Source organism: Annulohypoxylon maeteangense (genome assembly GCF_022496945.1).
Source record: "Annulohypoxylon maeteangense strain CBS 123835 unplaced genomic scaffold GGS22scaffold_1, whole genome shotgun sequence".
NCBI classification, from domain to species: domain Eukaryota; kingdom Fungi; phylum Ascomycota; class Sordariomycetes; order Xylariales; family Hypoxylaceae; genus Annulohypoxylon; species Annulohypoxylon maeteangense.
Genome location: NW_025953248.1, coordinates 789,371 through 811,167, shown reverse-complemented (window position 1 = coordinate 811,167; position 21,797 = coordinate 789,371). Strand labels below are relative to the sequence as shown.

The following is a 21,797-nucleotide window of genomic DNA, read 5'->3' as shown; positions in this document are numbered from 1 at the left end:
TTAATTAAATAATTAATATAATTATTATACGAACGTTTTAACGTTATTTAAAAAATTAAACTTAGTTTTTATAATTAAAAAGTTCGATTCGATTAAAAAAAATTATATTAAAACGTAAATAAATTTTAACGAAATTATTTAAATTTTATAATATTAAAATTTACTTAATAATAAAAAATTTTATTATAAACTTAATATATAAATAAAACGAAACCGGAATATTATAAAAAGTTATAATTTTTTCCCCGGTTTATTATATTTTTTAATAATAAACGGCATTTTAAAAAGATTATTAAGTTTAATTAAAATTAAAAATTAATAATATTTAAAATAATTTTATAACTTTTTAAAATAACACGAAATTTAATAATAAACGTTTAAAAAATTTTTATTTTTTTTTATAAAAAGGAAATTTTATAATTTCGGCTTTAAAGTTTTAAATATTAATATATTAAAAAGTTATAACTTAAAAAAACTTTTAAACTTAATTATAAAAAAATAATATTATTCGTTTCGTATAAAAATTAATATAATATATTACCGGTATTTTCGATATTTTTCCTCGTATATAAATTATTATATAATTAATTAAAGTTATTTAAATTATTATCGTTAATATATATAATTATACGATAAGTTATACGTATTTAATAAAAAATACCGCGAATATTATTATATAATATTACGCGCGAAAAACCACTTTTCGTATATTTCGCGCGAGTAATATAATAACTTTAAAACGGGGAAAAATATTAAAAATGTTAATAAAATATTACGTAAAAAGAAAAAAAAGTAAATAAAATAATTTTTAATTAATTATTAATTTATTATAAATTATTTAACTTTTTTTTTTTAATTAATAAATATTAAAAACTTATTTAACTTTTATTTAAATAAATATTTATTCGTAAAAAAATATTTACTTAAATTTATTTATTATTTTATTTAATATTACCATTTAAATTTAATTTTATATTACCGTATTATTATTTTTTTATTAATATTAATATATTTTATTCGTATTATATTATTTTTTTATATTATTAAACGTAACTATTATTATTATAAAATTATAATTTTATATATTTATAATAATTGCCGCCGTTTTTTTTATAAGTTTCTTATAATTTTTTAACTTAATTTAATTATAATTTAATTAATTTTTTTTTTTAATAAAAAAATCGATTAAAAAAATTTATTATATTTTAAAATATTATAACTTACGATTATAAGTTTAAAAAGTTATAATAATTTATTTTATAAAGTTAAAAATAAGTTTATTCGTAAATATAAATCGAAAAAATTAAAATGGAATTTCGTTTATTCGAATGATATTATTAAATAATCGCGTAATTAAATTATAATTTTTATATAAAAATATAAATAAATAAATAAATTAATAATAAAATATAAATATATTATTTATTTACGAAGAAATTATACGAGTTTTAAAATTATCGAAACGAGTTTCGATATTAATAAAATAAGTTTTAATATTAATAAAACGAGTTTCGATATTATCGAAACGATTTTTAATAACGTTAAATCGATTTTTAATAACGTTAAAACGATTTAAAATGCGGCGAAATTTATTTATAAAAAAATTAATATTATTATATAAAATAAAATAAAATAAAATTATTTTTAATATTTTAAAAAATTTTTAAAAGTTATTAACTTTAATTAATGAAAAATATATTAAGAAATTTAATAAATTTTTAAAATATATTAAATATTTTATTTAATATTTTTATAAAATCCGGTTAAAGATTAATATTTTAAAAACGAAGAATTTTCATAATAAAAACCGATAATTTAAATAAATAATAAACGGGTATTTATTTAAGTTTAAGAAAAAATATTTTAAAAAAAAAAGTTAAAAATTAAATAAAAAACGGGGTTATATATTTATATACATAAATATATAAGTATATAAATATTTACGTAAAATTTTTTCGTAAAACTTTTTTAATTATTTAAAAAAGTTTTAACTTAAAATCGGAACGGAATATATATTTTTTCGATATACGTAATTTTAATTTAATTTAACCTTATTATATTCGTTAATTATATCGTTTTTAAATAATTAACATTATTAAATTAATTCGTAATATAATTTAAAAATTTTTTAAACTTTTTTATACCGTTTTTAATACCGTTTTACGTCGTAAATATTAATAATGTAATATAAATTACCGTATCGGTAATTCGAATATATTATCCCGTTTATTTTAAAAGTTTTTTTTTATTATTAATTTTCTTAACGATAAATAATAACGACATTAATTATAATTTAACGTATATTATTTATTATATATTAATTAATAACTTATAATTTCGTGATAAAAATAATAATTTTTTATATTTTTATTTAGTTAAATTTATTTTTAAAAATGCGATATATATTATTTATTTTACCGATGGTATTTTACGGAAAAAAGAGTATTATTTATTCGTTTTTAATTATTTCGAAAGTTAATATTATTACGTTTTTATTTAATTATTTAACGATTATTATTATAATAATTATTAATATATTTATTTATATTTATAAATGAATATTTTATTACGTTTAATTTCGATTATTAAGTTTTTTTTTATAATAATTTATTTAAAATATAACGTAAGTTTAATATTCGTAACATTTTATTATATAAATTATTAATAATGCCGAAAATTCCTTAAAACGTTATTATTTTTCGTAATAAGTGTTATTAAATTACATAATTATTTACCGTAATTAAACATTTATATATAATTTTCATCGTTATTAATTAATAATTTATTATAAATAAAATGTTTTAATATTTATTAAATATCGTAAACGAAATTATAAAACTAATGGACGATTTAAATAATAATATTTTAATTTAAAAAAATATTTATTATATATTAAATTAAGTAAAACTTGTTATAATTTTAAAATATATTAATAAATAATACGAAATAATATTATATTTATTACATTTATAAACTTATTATTTTTTTAAGTAAAATGTTTTATATTAAAACCGTAAATGTTAAAATTTATATAACGTATTTTATAAGTTTTTATTCGTTTATTTCGTTTAATTTATTTTTTAAAAGTACATTTTACGGTTTTTTTTAAACGAGCGCGATAATTTTTAATTTTACGTACGAAAGTTTATAATTTTTAAATTTTTTCTTAATATTATATTTAAAATTATTAAATTATTATTCGAAATTAATAAATTAACGCTAGTTTTTTTTAAACGTTTAAATAAACGTTTTCGTAATAAATTATATAATAAAAATTATTATTAAGTTTATTTAATTAAAAAAAAAATATAATATATTTAATTAATAAAAAAAAAATTTAAATAAATATTATAATAAAAATAATATTAATAATAATAATAATATCGAAAACGTTAACGAAAAATATTCTTAACGTTATAAATTTACGCGAACGTATAATTTAAATAAATTTATACTTTTAACGTTATCGTTTTCGAACTTTAATTTTAACGATAATAACGTAAATAATAAACATTTAAATAATAATTTTATAACGAAACTTTTTAAAATTTATTATATTATTTTTAAAAAACCGTAATTTTTAAATATTTAATACCGGTGTTAATTTTAATATATATAATTAATGAAATATTTAAATATTATTAATTTCGATATATTAATTTAATATAAAAAAAAGTATAAATATAAGTATAAATATAAGTATAAAAGAAAAAGTTAAAATATTAAAAAACGTATTAATTACTTAATTAAATATTTAATAAATAATAAGTTAATTTTAAAATTAATAACATTTAATAAAAAATATAAAAAAAAAAAAAATATTTTATATAATTTTTATATAACTTAAAAGATTTTTTTTTTATTATAATTTAGTTTTAAATTTTCTTTAATATAATAATTATTATATATTTTTTTATAATTAATAAGTTTTATAATATTATTTAAATATTATAATATAAACATTTTAAAATTATTACGATATTTAAGTTTATTAAATATTATATATTAAATTTTTTAAATTATTTTAAATGGCTTTAATTTATATATGTTATAAAAGTTATAAAATAAAAATAAAAGGTTTTAATTAATCGAAAAAATAATATAAAGGAAAATATAATAACTTTTACAACGTATATAAATTAAAACCACTTAAAATAAAAATATTTAATAATTTTATTAAAATTTTATGAATTATTAAAAATTTAACGTATTTTAATTAATTATTAAATTTACTTTTTAATAAATTAAGTTATATTTATTAAAATTTTTTTAATAAAAAAATATTTAACGGTGTTTTTAATTATTAAAGTTTATTTTTAATAAACGATTATTAATAATTTAAACTTTAATAAAACGGTTATTTTTAAATGGTTTAAATTAATTTAATTTTTTATAATATATTTTTATTATATAATTCGTATTTTTTATTTTTATATATTATATTTATATTATAATTATATTTAATATGCGATATTTTAAAATTATCCGGTATTTAATATAAAAACATTAAAAATAAATTAAAAAAATAAAAATAAAATTATGTTATTTAGATTTTAAATCGAAATAAAGTAATATATACTTTTATAATATAATTCGTACGTTTTATTTTTATATAATTTTTATTAAAATATAATATTATAATATTATTATAATAATTATAAACGTAAAACTTAACTTTTTATATCGGTCCCGAAATAAAAATCTTATATAATTTAATAAATAAGTTTTAATTATAATTAAAATATTTATTTTATATTATTATTATTTTAAAATAAATTTATTATAATATTTATACCGTTTTTAAAAATAAGTTTAAAATTTTAAATAACTTATATTATTAAAAAAAAAAAATATAATAATTATTTAAAATACGATAAATATTATCGAAATAGTTAAAAATTAACGGTTAATTTAATTATTTATTATTATTATTATAATTACCATTATTAATAACGTTTTTTATTAATATTAAAAAAACGTTTACCGAATTATTAAATATTTTAACGTTGTTAAATTTCGAAGGATTTTAATATTTAAATTAATTAAGTTATATTTTTAATTTAATTAAATGCCGGCGCGTATTAATTAATAAATTTATTATTTTCGATATAAATAAACTTTATTAAATGAAATAATCGCGTAAATATACTATAATATAAAAAGATTTTACCTTAAACGTAAATTTATCGTAATTATATATTCCCGGTAAATCGTATATTATGCTTTAAATTTTCGAAAAATAATAACGTATAATATCGAGTTTTACTTTTTTATTATTTCGTTATTAATATTATTATAAAATATAAAAATATTTTTAATAATCGAACTTTTTTTAAATAATTCGTTATATAAAACGCCGGGTTATAAAATAAACACGTTAATTAAAAAGTTAAAAAAATAAAAATAAAAATTTTTAAAAACTTAATTAAAACGATACGTTTTTTAATATATATAATTTATTATTAATATTTAATTTATTAATAATATTTAAATTATTTTTATCGAATAATAAAATAAAAATAAGCGCGAAATAACGAAAAGTTTCGAATTATTAAAAATACCTTATTTAAATTAACGCGGGCGATAAAAATAATAAACCGAATATTTTTTTAATTAAATAATTTTAAGATCGGAATTATTTAAGTAATATTAATAAAACCGGATTAATTATTATTTTATAAATTTAAATGAAAATTAAAAATTATTTATATTAAATTTATTTTCGTTATTTTTTAACCGTAAAAGTAAAATAAGTAACATTTATATCGAATATTAAATTCGAATTTAATAATATTTTTAAAACTTTTAACGGGAATTTAAATATTTTAACTTTTTAAAGTTTATATCGCGCATTTTAAAATAATAAAGTTTTTTTTTATTAAGTTATATTTTATATAATAATTATACTCGTAAATATATACGGTAATCGCTTATTTATTATTTCTTTTTTTCGTTTATAATATTTTTTTTTATTAATTAAAATTATTAATTTTATTATTAAATAATTTAATAATTATAAATAATTTATTTAATTTAAACTTATAATTTATAACTTTTTTTACGTTAATTATAAATTATTTTAACGATTTTAATAATAAATAATATTAATTAAAATCCCGTTAATTAATAACTTTAAAAAGTTTTATATAAATAAATTACGAATTTAATTTCGGGTGTTTATTTCGCCGTGATATTTAAAAACTTTCCTTATGTTTTTTAATCGAATATATCACGTTTTTTAATAGTATATATATTTAAAAAAATATAATTAATAATATAATTTAATTAAATTAAAAATCTTAATAAAGTTTATTATTTAAATGTTTTTTTAAATAAAAAATAATAATAATTTATTTTATTATACGTTTTAATATTCGTAAACGTATTATTAATTTACGTACTTAATTAATATAATATTAAAATTAAAAATATAATTAATTTATTTTTTATTTTTTAAAATAATACTTTTTTATTTACGATTTTTAAATTCGTACTTTTATATTATTAAACGGGTTAAATTATTACTTTTTAAACGTTTAAATATAATAATAAATTTATATCGAATTTTTTTATTTACTTTATTAATATTACCGTTATAAATTATTTTTTAAAAGAATAATGTAAATATTATTCGTTAACCGGTTTATTTTATATAAACTTTAATTTATAACGTTTTTATAATATAAAATAATAAATTATTTTTATATAAATTAATAACAGCCGTTATAAAAAATTAATATTAATATATTATCGAATTTTTTATTAAAGAATTTATTAACGTTAAAAAATCGCTATTAATTAATATATTATATAAAAAAAAAAAGCGGATAATAATATAAACTTAATAAAGTTTTAAATTATTTAACTTTTTCGAATAACGCGTTTATTTTTAAAAAACACGTAAATATATTTACGGGTTATTAAAAAATTAACGATTAATTTTTTTTTTAAAATAAACGTTAATTAAATGGCTTTTTAATTTTTAAAATATTAAATTAATATATTTATATATTTATCGTGTAAATTATAATTATTAAATATTTTTAAAATTAAAAAAGTTATATTTATTATTTATATAAATTTATAAGTATTATTTTAAATATAATTTATTTTAATTATTTATCTTTAAATAAAGTTTATTAATATATTTTTATTAAAATTATAAAATTCGAATATTATTATTTAATAAAATATAAAATAAATAATAATCGGCTTTTTTTTTATAATATTTAAATCGCATTTTTTATACGTTTATTTTAAGTTAATAATAACGGCGATTTTTTACATGTTAATTTAATAAAGTTATATTATAAAATACATTTTATTAAAAACGTTAAAAAAAATTTTAATTATAATGTTAATAAAACGCGCGTAAATTATAAAAAAGCCGTTTTAAGGAAATATAACTTTATAATAATAAATAAAATAAAAAAATAAAATATAAAATATTTAAAATAATATTATAAAGTAAAGTGTTAATAAGTTTTAAGTTTTTTTTAATATTAAAAAAAAATTACTTATATTTATTTATTTAAATAAGTATTTACCGGTAAATAAATATTAAAAAAAATAAACGAAAAAAATAATCGAAACGCCACGATTTTTTATTTCAAGTTTAATATAACGGTTATTATATTTAATTAATTAAGTAAATGGCTTAAAAGTATTTTTTAAATAAATTATATAATATATATTTAATAATATTAATAAAATATTATTTTTTATATTTTTTTTATAACTAATAATAAATAAATTATACATTTAAAATAAAATTAATATTTAAAACATTTAAATAACGAAATATTTTTATTAAATAGTTTCGAATATTAAGTATTTTTAATTTATGGACGAAAAATCGAGTTTTACGAGTGTAATATGTTATTTAATTTTAAAAAGTTTAAATTTCGAAAAAAATTAATTATAAGAAAAAAATGTTAAAAAACCTTTTAAAATTACGACGTAAGTACCGAAAAAACTAATAAAGCCGATATTATATATAATTAAATATTTATTATATTTATTTAATAAATATTTAAATAATAACGAGATAAATAAATGTTAAAAACTTTATTTAATATTAAAATAAAGTATATATTTTATTATTTTTTATTTTTTTTAATAAATAAGTTATTATTTCTTATTTCGGGTTTATTAATTTTATATATATTCGTTTTTTTTATATAAATAAATATTATTTATATAAAAATATTATATAAATAATTATTTATTTACTTATTTAAATAAGTAAATAAATATTTATTTAATATTTTTAAGTTTTTAATATTTTAACCGGTGAAATTAACTTTTTTAATTAAATTTTATATATAATATAAATAATATTTTTATTTTTAATTTTATATTAATATTCGAGTTTAAAATATAAATTTAATTAAAAAACGTTTCGTATAAAATTAATATTATTATAAGTTATTTTTATTTATAACGTAATTTAAACGTTTCATTAATTTTATTTTTATACGTTATAATTAAAACTTTTATGTAATATTAAAATATTTACGCGGGACTTTACGGTTTTAAATTTATTATTATATTTAATCGCCCGCGTTCGTTACTTAATTAAATCGATTTTTTTTATTATATTATTTTATTAAATAAATATTTAATATCGTTTATTATTAATATTTAACCGAATTAAAAAAAAAATTAAATTAAAAACGTACCGGTTTATATGTTTATTTAAATATATTTATAAATGTGATTTTTTATTTTTTTTATTTATTAATTAAATACTTACCTTTAAATAAATATATCGAAAGATTTTAAATTTATTATATTACGTGTATTTTTTATTTTTTTTTAATAAAGTTAAAAATACCCGAAATTTTCATTATATTTATTATTAAATCGTTTTTAAAAATAATAAATTAAAGTTAAGTTAATTTAATATTAAACATTCGTTTTTAAAAACGAAAAGTCGATGTTATTAAACGATACGACGAATTTATTAACTTAAAAAACGAATTAAAAATTTTAATCGATAATCGTTCGAATTTTAATTAATATTAAGTAAAATTTTTTAATTAAAACTTAACGAAAAAAAATTATTTTTTTATTTCATTTACGCCGTTTATTTACGATATATTCGTTAACGATAATAATAATTAATTAAAAATGATAATTAACGCCGACTTAACCGATTATATTATTTAAACTTTAATAAAAATTAAAAAAATACTTATTAATAAAATTATTATATTAATAGTTTAAAACTTAAACGTACGTATAAATCTTTTTTATTTAATATTATTAATATATCGAAATTAATTATAATTATAATTTAAAATTAAATGGATTTTTTTTTTAAATAATTAAATTTATAATTAAAAACGTTAATATTAAAAGTTAAAATTATTATAATATTAATCGTTAATTAATAATTACGAAAGTAAATTTATATTAATTTTTTATAATTATAAATATATTTTTTAATAAATTTTAATTATTTACGTTATAATAATTAACATCGTTTTATTTTCGGAACGTGTTTATACGAATTATAAAATAAATTAAAGCTTTTTTTAACATTATATCGTTTTACTTAATTATTTAAATAATATTTACGCGGGATGTTATTATAATAATAATGGTAATAAATATTTACATTAATTTAATACGCGTTAATTTTTTTAATAATATAATAATTATTTTAATAATAATAAATTCGAATAAACGAATTCGAATAACCGGCGTATTTAAATTTATTTTTATTTTATCTTTATTTTAACCGGTATTTAATAATAACATTAAAAATATTTAATAATAATAACGTTTATTTAATGTTATTTATAAAGAAATTATTAATTTAAAAGCTTAATTAAATATTATTATAAATAAAATTAAAAATTTTAAATAATAAAAGTTAATTATAATTTTTTAAAAAATAATATTCGATATATATAAGTTATTTTATTTTATTTATACATTTTTATAATAACGGTTTATTTTAAAAAAATAATGATTTTATTAATATATAAAAATTAATAAAAAGCTTATTAATTTTTAAACTTTTTTTATTTATTATTTTTATTATAATAATAAATGAAATTATAAATAATTTTATTTTATTATTTTAATAATATCGTATTTTAATAATGTAACTTAAATTCGAACGTTCGTTATTTAATTAATTAAAAGTTTATCGATAAGTTTAAATAATTAACGTAAATATAAAACTTTATATATAAAATAATCGTAAATCGATATATTAGTTTTTTTTAGTTTTTTTTTTATTTTTTAATTTAAATAATTTTTTTTATTTTTTTTTAAACTTAATGTAATTTATTAAATAAGTTAATTAAAAGCTTTATAATTAAATAAAATAAAATATATAAAAATTAACGTTTATTTAATAAAAATATAAAAAAAAATATAATATTTAAAAAAAATTTAATTTTAAAAGATTATATAATATCGTAAATATATTAATTTAAATTAAAGAAATTTTTTAATATTTCGCTTAAACGTTATAATAAAAAGTAAAATTATTTTTAAAGTAATTATTTTTTTTAATGTAATTTTTATTTAAAAGTTTTAATTATTAAATGATACGATTTAATTAATAATTAATCGAATTAATAATTATAAATTAATAATTATTAATTAACATAATATATCGTATATTTTAAATATTTAATTTTATAAATTACGCGAAATTAAAATAAAACGGGAATATATATATATAATAAAATTAAATATAAAAATATTAAAAATACATATTTTTATATAAAAATTTAAGTATAAAAAAAAGTATTTTTTTAATAATTATACCGTTTATTTCGTTTATTAATTTAATACGTTTAATAATAAAAAATTATATAATATTTTTTTATATATAATTTCGAAAATTACTTTTTATAATAATAAAAATTTCATTTAAACGTGAATTTTTAATAATTTAAATATTTATACTTTAATTATTAAATATAAACTTAAAAACATATTATAAAAAATTAAAACGTTTAATCGTTAAATTTATTTTTTAATATATAAGTTTAAAAACTTAATATAATTTTTTTATATATTTTACTTAAAAATTAAAATATTATTAAAATTATACGAACGGAAAATTTTCTTTATATAAATTTTAATGAATTTAACTTATTAAGCGTAAAAAAACCATTATTTTATAATAATAAAGAATTAATTTATATTAAATTTTATTATATATATATAATAATATTAATTCTTTTAAAATATAATAAATTCCATGCTTAATAATTATATAAATAATTATTTTTTTAACTTAAAATAAAAACTTAAAAAACTTTTTTAATTAATAAATTAATATAAATAATCGATTAATAATAAACTTATTAATATTATTTTTAATATCGATAAAAGCGTTTTATTAATAAATAAAATATTTTCCATATATATTATAAAAAGTTCGGGGATTTTAATGTTACGATACGAGTTAAAAAATTACCTTATTACGTATTTAAAAGCCGGTTTTTTTAATAAAAATATAATTTTTTATAAAAGTAAATAACATGCGGTTTAAAACTTTCGTAATTATATACGTTTTAAGCTTAATTTATAATTTATTTTTAATTTTATTATGAAAAATAAAAATAAAAAAAAATTTATTTACGCGTTTATCGAAATTATTTAGGAAGTAAAAAATTATAATAACATATTAATTAATTTATATTTAATATGTTTTTTTTACGTAATAAATCGGTATAAATTCACGTATATACATTATTATAATACGATATTTACGTTAAGTTTATTTAACATAATTATTATAAAAATATGCGTTTTAATTAAAAAACTTATCGTTATTAAAATAATAGTTATAAATAAAAAACGAAATTTAATTTTTATCGTAAAAAATAAGTTAAATATTAATATTAACGTAAAATATTTATTTAATATTATTTTTATATTAAACTCGTAATGTTTTTATAATAATTTTATAATATATAATAATTATAATAAATTATAACGCGGTATAATTTAAATAATTATATTATTAATTTATTTAAATTTTTTTTATTTCATGTAAGTGGAAAAATATTATAATAATAATAAATTATAATTAAAGTTTTTTTATAACGCGTTACGTAAAATTAATAACTTACATTTAAAAAGTTATGTTTATAAAAATATTATTAAAAAAAATGTTATAATTTTTTTAAATTTAAAGAACCGTTATTTTTAAAAAACGTTAATTAATAATTTCGAAAAAGTTACGAAATATATAAAGGAAATATTATTCGAAAAAGCCTTTAATTTTTATTATTTAATCGCTTTTAAAGTTAAAAACGGTGAATAATATAATAAAAAAATTAATATATAATTCTTAAAAATTTTATATATATATTTTTTAAATAAAATATAATATAAAAGTTAAAGTTCGTTAATTTAAATAATTAATGCTTATATTTTAAATATAAAAAAATTCGTAAAAGAAAAAGTTAAAAATAAAAAAAAAATTTATAAATAAAAATCGGATTATATTTTAAAGTTATTTAAAATAAACCTTAAAAAAAAATATTTTACTTAAAAAATTATACGTTATTTACTTTAATAAAAGTTTAATATCGTGTAAAATACGCGTTTTAGTTTAATTTAAGTTATTTTTTTACATGTATTATAATAATTTTTTAAAATTATAAATAAATACTTAATATTTATATTTAAAAAAATATTTAGCTTAATTTAAATGTTATTACGTGTAAGTAATTATTATTTAAGTTATAATTATACGTATATTTAATTATATTTAACGTAGTTTAATATTAATAATAATTATTATTAATTAAATAAAATTTAATTAATGTTATATTTTAAAACGAAATACGAATATAATAATAAAACGTGGTATTATTAATTATTTTAAATGATTTTAATTTATATATATTATAAAAATTATTATACTTTCTTTTTTACACATTTTTTTTAATTAATTAAAGCTTTTTATTCTTATTTTATAACTTTTATAACATACATTTTTTTTATAATTTTATATATTTATATAAAAAAAACTTTACATTTTAATTAATTTTAATTCGAAATATTATTATTTTTTTCCGTATTATATTTTATAATGTAAATATTAATTTATTATGTTTTTTTTATATAATTATTATTAATTCGATTATTAATTTTATTATTTATTTTATCGAAATAAAGTTAAAATTTACTTTTAATCCGTTCGTATTTTTTTTAATTAATGTACGTGATATTAATACTTTTTTTATTTTTAATGTTTATTATTTTTTATATTTCGATTTATATAAAATATTATTACGTTTTTTTATTTTAAATAACGGGGGTTATTATTATGTTTTTATTTATAACGTTTATTATATTATAATTAAAAATATTTAATTAAAAAATAATATTTTATTTTATGGTTATTTATTTACGTTACGAAACTTTTTAACCCTTTTAATTAATATATTTAAAAACGGTATATTACGTAAAAAAACGTATTATTTTTATATTCGTACGAACTCGTTTAATAAGTTATTTATTTATTATTTTTTATTATATATTATTAATATTAATATATTACGTATAAATTTATATTTTATTATTATTAAATTTCGGCATTAAGTTTTTTTTTATAATTATATATTACTTTTATAAACTTTAAATATTTTTTCCGTTTTAATATTAAAAATACTTTTATTAACGAAAAATTTTATTAATGTTATTTATATTTAAAATAAGTTTTATCGAATTATTTAAATACGTTATTATAACGAACGTGTTTATATTATTTTTAAAACCGAATTAAATTAATTTATTAATAATCGAATAAATTAATATTTATTAAATTTAAAGAATTTTCCTAAAATAAATAATATTAATAATACGTTATTTCTTCGTTTTAATATTTATAAAATATTTAATTTAAAAAAACTTATTATTATTTTTAAAAAGTAAAAAAATAATTATAAATTATTATTATACGTATTTTACTTATAATTTTAATATTTTTTCGAATAAAATAACTTATATTATAATTAATTATTATAATTAATTATTAATATTAAGCCCGAGTTTTTTTTCGTTTAATTTACATGGTTATTATTTAATAATATAACATTAAAAATTTTTAAATTTAACCGTTCGTATATTAAAATTTTTATTCGTTAATTAAGGATTTTTAATTAATTAAACTTGGTTATTTAAAATAACGGGATTTTAATTTAATTTCGTACCTTTTAAAATAATGTTTAAAAATTTATTAAAAATAACGAAACGGCTAATTTTTTAAGTAAAAAACGTTTAAAATTTACTCGTAATAAAAATGTTTATTAATTTTACTTTATTTTTAAAAAACGTATAATAAATTTTTTCGATAATGGAAAATATAATTTACGTATTTTAAAAGTTAAAAACGATTTATATAACGAAAATAATAATAATAACGATGAAAAATTTTATAAAAAACGTAAATTAAAACGTATTATCGATTTATTATATTAAAATTTTATTTTTAATTTATTATTATTAATTATTAATATTATTAATAATAATCGTTTTAATAAACTAGAAAATATTAAAACGAAAATTAAGTTAAATTTTAATAATAAAAATATTAAATTAATAATTTTTTTTAAATACGAAAAATAATATTATATAAATAATAATATTCGAACTTTCGCACGCGTTATTATACGTAAATTAACTTTATACTTAATAAATTACCTTTTTTTTTTAATTAATAATTTTACCCCGTATAATTAAATATTATTAAATTAAAAATAATTTATTAATTATTTTTTTTTAAGTTTTTTTATTAATATTTTTAAGTTTAAATATGCGAAATTTTTTATTTTTATTAATTTTATTTACTTTATTTTTAATTATTTAATTTTAAATATTTTTAACGTATGGTAAATTATTTATTTAATTCGAATTATTAATTATATTCGATTTATTATTTATAATTAATTTTTTATTTATATTTTTTAATTTTTTATTTTTAATATTTATTTTTAATAAAAAACGTGGACGTTTATACGGCCGAATTGAAACATTTTTATAATTATTAATATTATTATTAAAGTTATTTTAATTATATATATTATTAAAATAATTATTATAATAAGTAAAATTAAATATATTTTAAAAAGTATTAATATTATATTTATTTTCGTTATTATTTTATTCGTTTAAATAAAAACGTTTTATTTTAATTAATTTATTAATGTGGTTTTTATTTTATGGTTAAAAATAATTACTTATAAAATTTTTTTAAACTTTTTTAATTTTATTATTTTTTTAAATTTTAAACGTATTAAAATATATTATTTTATTTACGTTCGGTTTTTTAAAAATTAATATAATTTATTTAATAAAAATTAATTACGTAAATCGAACGAAAAAATATTTTCGAAATAATTTTTTAAATGAAAAAAATAATTTATTATAATAATATATAATTAATTTTAAATTATTATTAATTAATTTACCTGGAATTATAAACGTATAAAAACGTAAACGAAATTAACGATTATTTTAAATATTTAATTTAAAAAAAAAATAAAACTATTATAATTAAAAAATTAATAAATATTTTTACGAAAAAGTAAAAAATTAAAATAATTATTAAATGGATTATTTCGTAAAAATTTTTCGACCGTAACGTAATCGCGTATATAATTTTTTTTAAATTATATTTTATTCGAAGTTAATTTTAAAATAATATAATAAAATTTTAACTTATAAATTATTTTATTAAAACGATAATATTTATTATATAATGTTACGATAAAAAAAAACGTATATAATTCGAATTATTTTACTTTTATTTCGTTCGATTTATTAACATTAAAAAAAAAAACTTCGACGAATATTTTAAATATTTTTTTAAAAAACGGTTAATTCGTAAAATTTAAATAAAAAAAATATCGTTTTATAATAAAATATTAATATAAAAAATAATAAAAATATTAATATATTTATTATTAAATATAATGTATTTTTAATTTAATTTAAAATATAAAAATAATATTTATTATTTCGTAATATATCGTTATTAAATATTTTCACGGTAAATTTATTTACGTTTATAAATTTCGATATAAATAATTTATTTTTTCGATTTTATTTTTTATTTTTAATTTATACGTTATAAATTATAATATAATAAATATAATATAAAAAAAAATAATAAAGTTTTTTATTAATAATTTATAAATTTATTAATAAGTTTAAATATAAATAACCCGGGTAATAAATATTAATATATTAAAATAAATTTTTAATTTTATCGTTTTATAAAAATAATTAAAGTATAAAAAAATTATAAACGTTTATTTTTTTTAATTTAATAATAATATTTTCTTAATAATTTAATAATAATATTTTATAATAATATTATTATAAAATTTAAAATTAAAAATAATTAAAATTATTTAAATATTTAAATAAATAAATAAATAACGAAAAATAAAAAATAATATTAAACCGAATCTAATAATTAATATTTATTAAATAAAATTTACGTTTTTACCGATAAATTATTATAAATAATATTATTTATAATATGAATTATATTTCTTTTTTATATATTTATATTATAAAACCGGTTACATGTATAAGTTAAAATGATTTAGCGGGATGGCGGATTTTCGAACTATCGACCTCCGTCGTAATGTAGATGTTAAGGTGTGTAAGAAAACGATGCCGAGGATTGATTAGTTTATTTCGCGGTGAGTCTGTGGCAGGACATACACAGGACATACACCCGGGCCAATTCAGATACCTCTAACTATCCTTTTTTCTGATATAAGGACTCCCTATCAGTTAAGAGAGACCAGAGAGCTGGTAGGTGAGTTGTGGCCCCGTATGGAATACCGAGAATGCACAGATGCGAGACGAGAGAGCAAAGTATCCGGAGACGTCGTATGTAGCTCGCCCCGAAATAGCGATGCAAATACAATGCGAAGTTCCAAAGTTCCTCCCCTCTCTACTCGTAGCAAAAAGTACAAAAGGGGCAAAAGGACACCAAGAGAACAAATAGATTGGACGTGCTGAACCTATTATGTATCCATATGCATGTACGGATGCAACCCAGCAATGAAGGAATAATGTAGTAGCATGATGCAGCTTAGTGGACGAAGGGGGAAAAAAAGTGTTAGATTTGGGAGACGATAGGCGATAGAGGGGAAGTTAGCCGTTTGTGGGATGGCTGGTTATCATTATCATTGGACAGCCGCTGATGTGATGTGTCCACAATTATTTTACCTCACCCCATGCTATGAACAATTACATGGATGTAAAGTTGTGAACGATGGGAACTGTACCCCTTCAATATCTTCGATGTTCCTGCCTGCCATCCATCCATATTCTTCCCTCTTGCTATTAACCTTCTGCCAGGTGCTAGGTATAACCTAGAGTGTTTACTAACCTTGCTATAGATTTGCTACAGTGCCTGCCATTTTACTCCAATGTGTCACTTGATGACGGAACCTTGACAACCATGAAACTCCCCGGCTCTTACCTCCTCTCCTCCTATCCACTTTAGGCCGCGAGACACTCAGGTGACATCAATTGATTCCCCGAGTTTATTCTCTTTCCGTTAAAAGTTAAAAGTTTCTCGGTCTCGAATCTAAGTGGAGGTATGACCGAATAAACTTCAGTTATTTAGATACCAGGTACCTATTATTATTCATATACGTAGGCGTATACAAACATTAAAATCGAACAAACGAATAATACATTAAAATTGACTTATCAACTTGATTGCATGTACATGCCGTCTGGTCCCTGCGTTCGGTGCTTCCATTGCAGTAAAACCGCGAACGATCTTCACCATTCGCGCCTCGATGAAACCCCGCCACATGAAATCTGGATTTCTCCTCTCATTCTCATTTTTCGTTTTTCCCTTTTCCCATTTCCCGCCCCTACAGCTTACAGCCCGCAGCCCCCCCCTCTCCTTTTCCATTTTCTGTTTGGACCCCTCATCAATTTTTCCCTCTCAGCTTTTCCATCGCCTAACCAATCCAGTCTCAAAATATATATTTGTGTATCCAGCCCCTGCAGCTTACGTATTATGCCCTTATCTATTCTTCGAATTGGATGAGTTCCAGTGCGACGGCTGAGCCATCCATCAATGTTAAGGACGCGTATGATGGATGGGTAGATGTGCAAGTCGCATCTCCAATTTGGAAAATTTGCACTTGACTTGCATAAGAGTATTTCCGTTCCTTTTTGCGCAACAGTTACGGCAGCGAGTGATTATCCCGTCTGCCCGTTTGCTTGAACTGCTGGAGACACATACTTGTTTATGTACTTCGTACAGTATCCAAATATCTAAATAAGATGCGCGGACAAGCGTCCAATGACCGAAGCATTCACTCACGCGCAGTAAAGCGGAACGATCAATGGTTCAATGGAATCGAGGGAATCCTCCGAATTTTGCACCTCTCGGCTGCAATGGGAAGAGTGTCCAGGTATTGATACATGACGGATGGGCAGCCATGCACCTATTAGCTTGTATCTACTCCTTGTCCGGCGCGTCGCCGTTCTTCCACGTCGTCGAGGACCCATCTGAAAGTGGACGCTACTAAGGCTAAGGCATGCCAGATGCATCTACGAAGTACAGCGTACTGCATCTTACAACCCATGCTTACCATTTTTATCACCTGGGTGTTCAGTCATCAGTGTGTTGTGGTTGCTATGGAAATACACTGATTATGAAAATGCACACCTACATATAACATCCATGATGACCGCGAGAAGCTTTTGCAGCCTTTGCTACGGTATCACTACTGTATCCTGCCGTCTAATCCTGGCTTCCCGCAACACCCGCTGCTGGCCCAGTCAAATCAAATCGGCAACTAATGTACTATCGCCACTCCCAAGTCCGTTTTGGGTTGATGCACGTTTTCTACGCGACACTGCCCCATCAAAATGGGTAGTGGTTGTTCGCTGTCCAGTCCTAGCTCGCCGGGGCGGATCCTCCCATGCATCATCCCACAGATTATCCACCGAAAGCGGCATCGCGACCTCTTCACCGCTTGAAGTTCATATCACTCATCTTTATGCCAACGGGGCTTTACGGACACCAAAAAGTGGAAGCGATTTGCAGAAAGCAACAGGACCCGACTTGACTGGTTCTTGACTGGTTCTTTGCAGAGAAAATTTTCTCCAATTGACCAACGGACTGTCTCATGAATCACCTGGCTTTGGAATTAACTCTAGACTCTTTCGAGGACATTCCATCGACGACAAGGCGGCAAACCATAGATCGCATTTATGACCCTCATGGTACGAGTCTGTACCAATCTTTTCTTTGTTGGGGAAGATGGGTCAACCCCATACGTGCGTACCTAGGCAGGTATCAATTCCAAGGTTCCTCGTCGCGTCTGCAACGGATCGGACGTACATACATACATACAGTAGTCGACACGACTGTCGAACTCTGCATAAACCACAGACAAGCGTGTCCGCGTTTTCGCGTCGTCTTCCCATCATCGTCATATCTACCTACCCTACGCGGTTATTTTGCCACCCTTCACCGCAATATCCAAGCGGATATGCAGCGCTCCCTTCCCTGATCCAGCTAATTTCACACTGAGGTCCAGCACCATTGCACGTGATCTCGTACACATAACATCTAGTATATGCATGTCATGTGCATCGGCGCCAAAGACTATTGCCTACGGTTCGGAACTTTGTGTTGTTATTGACAGGAAGTGGGTTCTCTTAAACAAGTTACTGTAGATTGAGATGGGTTCAGAACCGTACATATCATGTATGTATAATCAACCACGTCGCCTTCCGCCGAGGACCGTTCTGAACTATGAATCGATACTCAGACGTGTTACAAGTTGTCTCGCCTGACAATAGCCCACGACACCGTATTCTAACGAAAAAAAGTCACATGTAAGTATGAGCTGGTAGTCATGGGATGTTTGTTGACATAATAGCTCGTACAAGGAGCATGATGCTTCCCAGGCTCTCCATACTATGTATGTAGAAGAATCTAGGAGTGGTCCTGGAATCAAGCCAATACTGCATATCTACACACCTAGGTTACAGTATGAATGAAAGCTACCCGTTACCAAGCTGAAGGACAATCGAAGCAAGCTACTACTCTATGGTGAAGTAAATTGACAATTCAAGTCGTGTTCCCACATAACGCCACGGTGTAACCTCAATACCAGGTACCTTCCAATCGGGCTCGGCATAAAAACTCCCTCGACCACACACATCAAAAGGATATATACCAATAGGGCTGACGATGAAACTCTTCATTTCAAATATATTGCCACGGGCTGTCTGCTTATGCGGACAGCCGCTCCGTAACAATCTAGAACAGGCTCGACGGAAGACTCGTCCGGTCGAGCAGGACAACATCCTGTGTACCTAGGTGAGGCGCTGAGCCTTGACCGCCCTCCGCCTCGCCTTGATTTCGGCCCAAGTGCGACGTAGACTCGACAGCAAAGCAGGCCGGGTGTGTGTCGAGACAGAACCCAGGTGATTAATCGGTGTCCTCGCATTGCATAGCCATATACCTAGGCACGAAGTGCTTAAGAGATACCTAATAGTCGATGAACCCGCCCCCTTCGCCGTAACTACACCGGCGCCCTCAGCCCCCACGCCCGCGCATCCAGACACCTCATCACAAGCCTCACCCCACCCAACCGTGGCGTCACACCTAGCCATCCATCCAGCCTCGTATCTTTCCATACCCGTCCATCCATCCATCCATCCTCTTCCTTACCGATATCCCCCTTCCCCTCTCCCTTCCCCTCCTCCACACAGACACTCGCTCAGCACAATGATATAGACACCTACCTACCCATCTATGTATGTACCTAGGTAGGTATAGTATATCACCCCTCCTCATGCCTAACGCTGTCCCACTACGGCTCGATGACGTACTCGTTCAGGATCGGGTACAGCAGGCCGAGGAAGCCGAGGGTGACGGCGTAGAACTCGGGGCGCTTGTAGAAGGGCCCGCGGAACAGCGCCCGGTTCCGAGCCGCGTCGCGCCGGCGCGCCCTCGTCCGCGCTTCGTCTTGGAAGACGGATCGTTCGTGGGAGGCGCTGTTTTGGTTAATTTGACGGTGGGTATGGGAGTTGGGGAGTTGAGATAGACGATGTGACTTTGTTATCTTGGTGGGGATGGGATGTAGGTGAAGGGGCGGGTGTAGAATGCGTTCGATTTGGAATAGTACTCGGTAGGTATGTATGACTTGTGGTGCGTATGTAATGCAATGTATATCGGTAATACCGAATTTCGGTATACCCAGATGCCATCTCGTACATAGATAGATATCGTGTCGATGGAGCAGACTCACAACGTAGCTCTGTATGCCTGGTCGGCCGCCATCCTCTGCTGCTGCCTCTGCTGCTCGTTCTGCTGCTGCTGCTGTCCACCGCGTTGCCCGTGGTCAAACGAAGAAGTGGATGGCTTCGACGTGGTGGCGTGCTGGAAAGAGGGGCGGCGAGAGGATGATGGTCGTATGTGTGGTGTGGGTTGTTGTTGGAGGAAGTGGCTGAATGATTCGAAGCGTGCTGTGGGATCCATTGTTCTGTATTGATGATGAATCTATCTAGAATGACTTCAACGAGTGACTTGTATTGGATATCTGATGTTGTGAGACTTTTCTCATTTTGAAGTCGGAAGATAGAATAATCATTCCTAATCTAGATTTCCATGATGTAGAAATAAACTTAACCTTTCGATCGTGATTTCCCTCCGTATAGATTTCGTCGCTCCTACCCCGTGTTCAATGCATAAGGGGTAGGTGTTTTACCCCTATTCCTAGCGATAGCTACCTACTATAGTGAATCGAGACGTA

General features: G+C 20.1%; 1 protein-coding gene across 1 annotated transcript; it reads right to left on the bottom strand.

Annotated features, from left to right (window-relative positions):
• Window positions 1–20,761: 20,761 nt before the first annotated feature.
• GGS22DRAFT_148924 (uncharacterized protein) lies at window positions 20,762–21,578 on the bottom strand. Its single transcript, XM_047959063.1, has 2 exons — window positions 21,294–21,578; window positions 20,762–21,039 (listed from the first exon to the last, which is right to left on the bottom strand). The coding sequence occupies exons 1-2, from the start codon at window positions 21,521–21,523 to the stop codon at window positions 20,856–20,858; spliced, it is 414 nt and encodes a 137-aa protein (XP_047823534.1). The 5' UTR covers window positions 21,524–21,578; the 3' UTR covers window positions 20,762–20,855.
• Between the last annotated feature and the right edge of the window lie 219 nt (window positions 21,579–21,797).

Bases quoted from the DNA above. Each gene is read 5' to 3' on its own strand.
- GGS22DRAFT_148924 (XM_047959063.1), bottom strand. From the start codon at position 21,523: ATGGATCCCACAGCACGCTTCGAATCATTCAGCCACTTCCTCCAACAA. The intron at 21,040-21,293 runs GTGAGTCTGCTC...TAACCAAAACAG, and splicing joins CAGGCATACAGAGCTACGTT to CGCCTCCCACGAACGATCCG.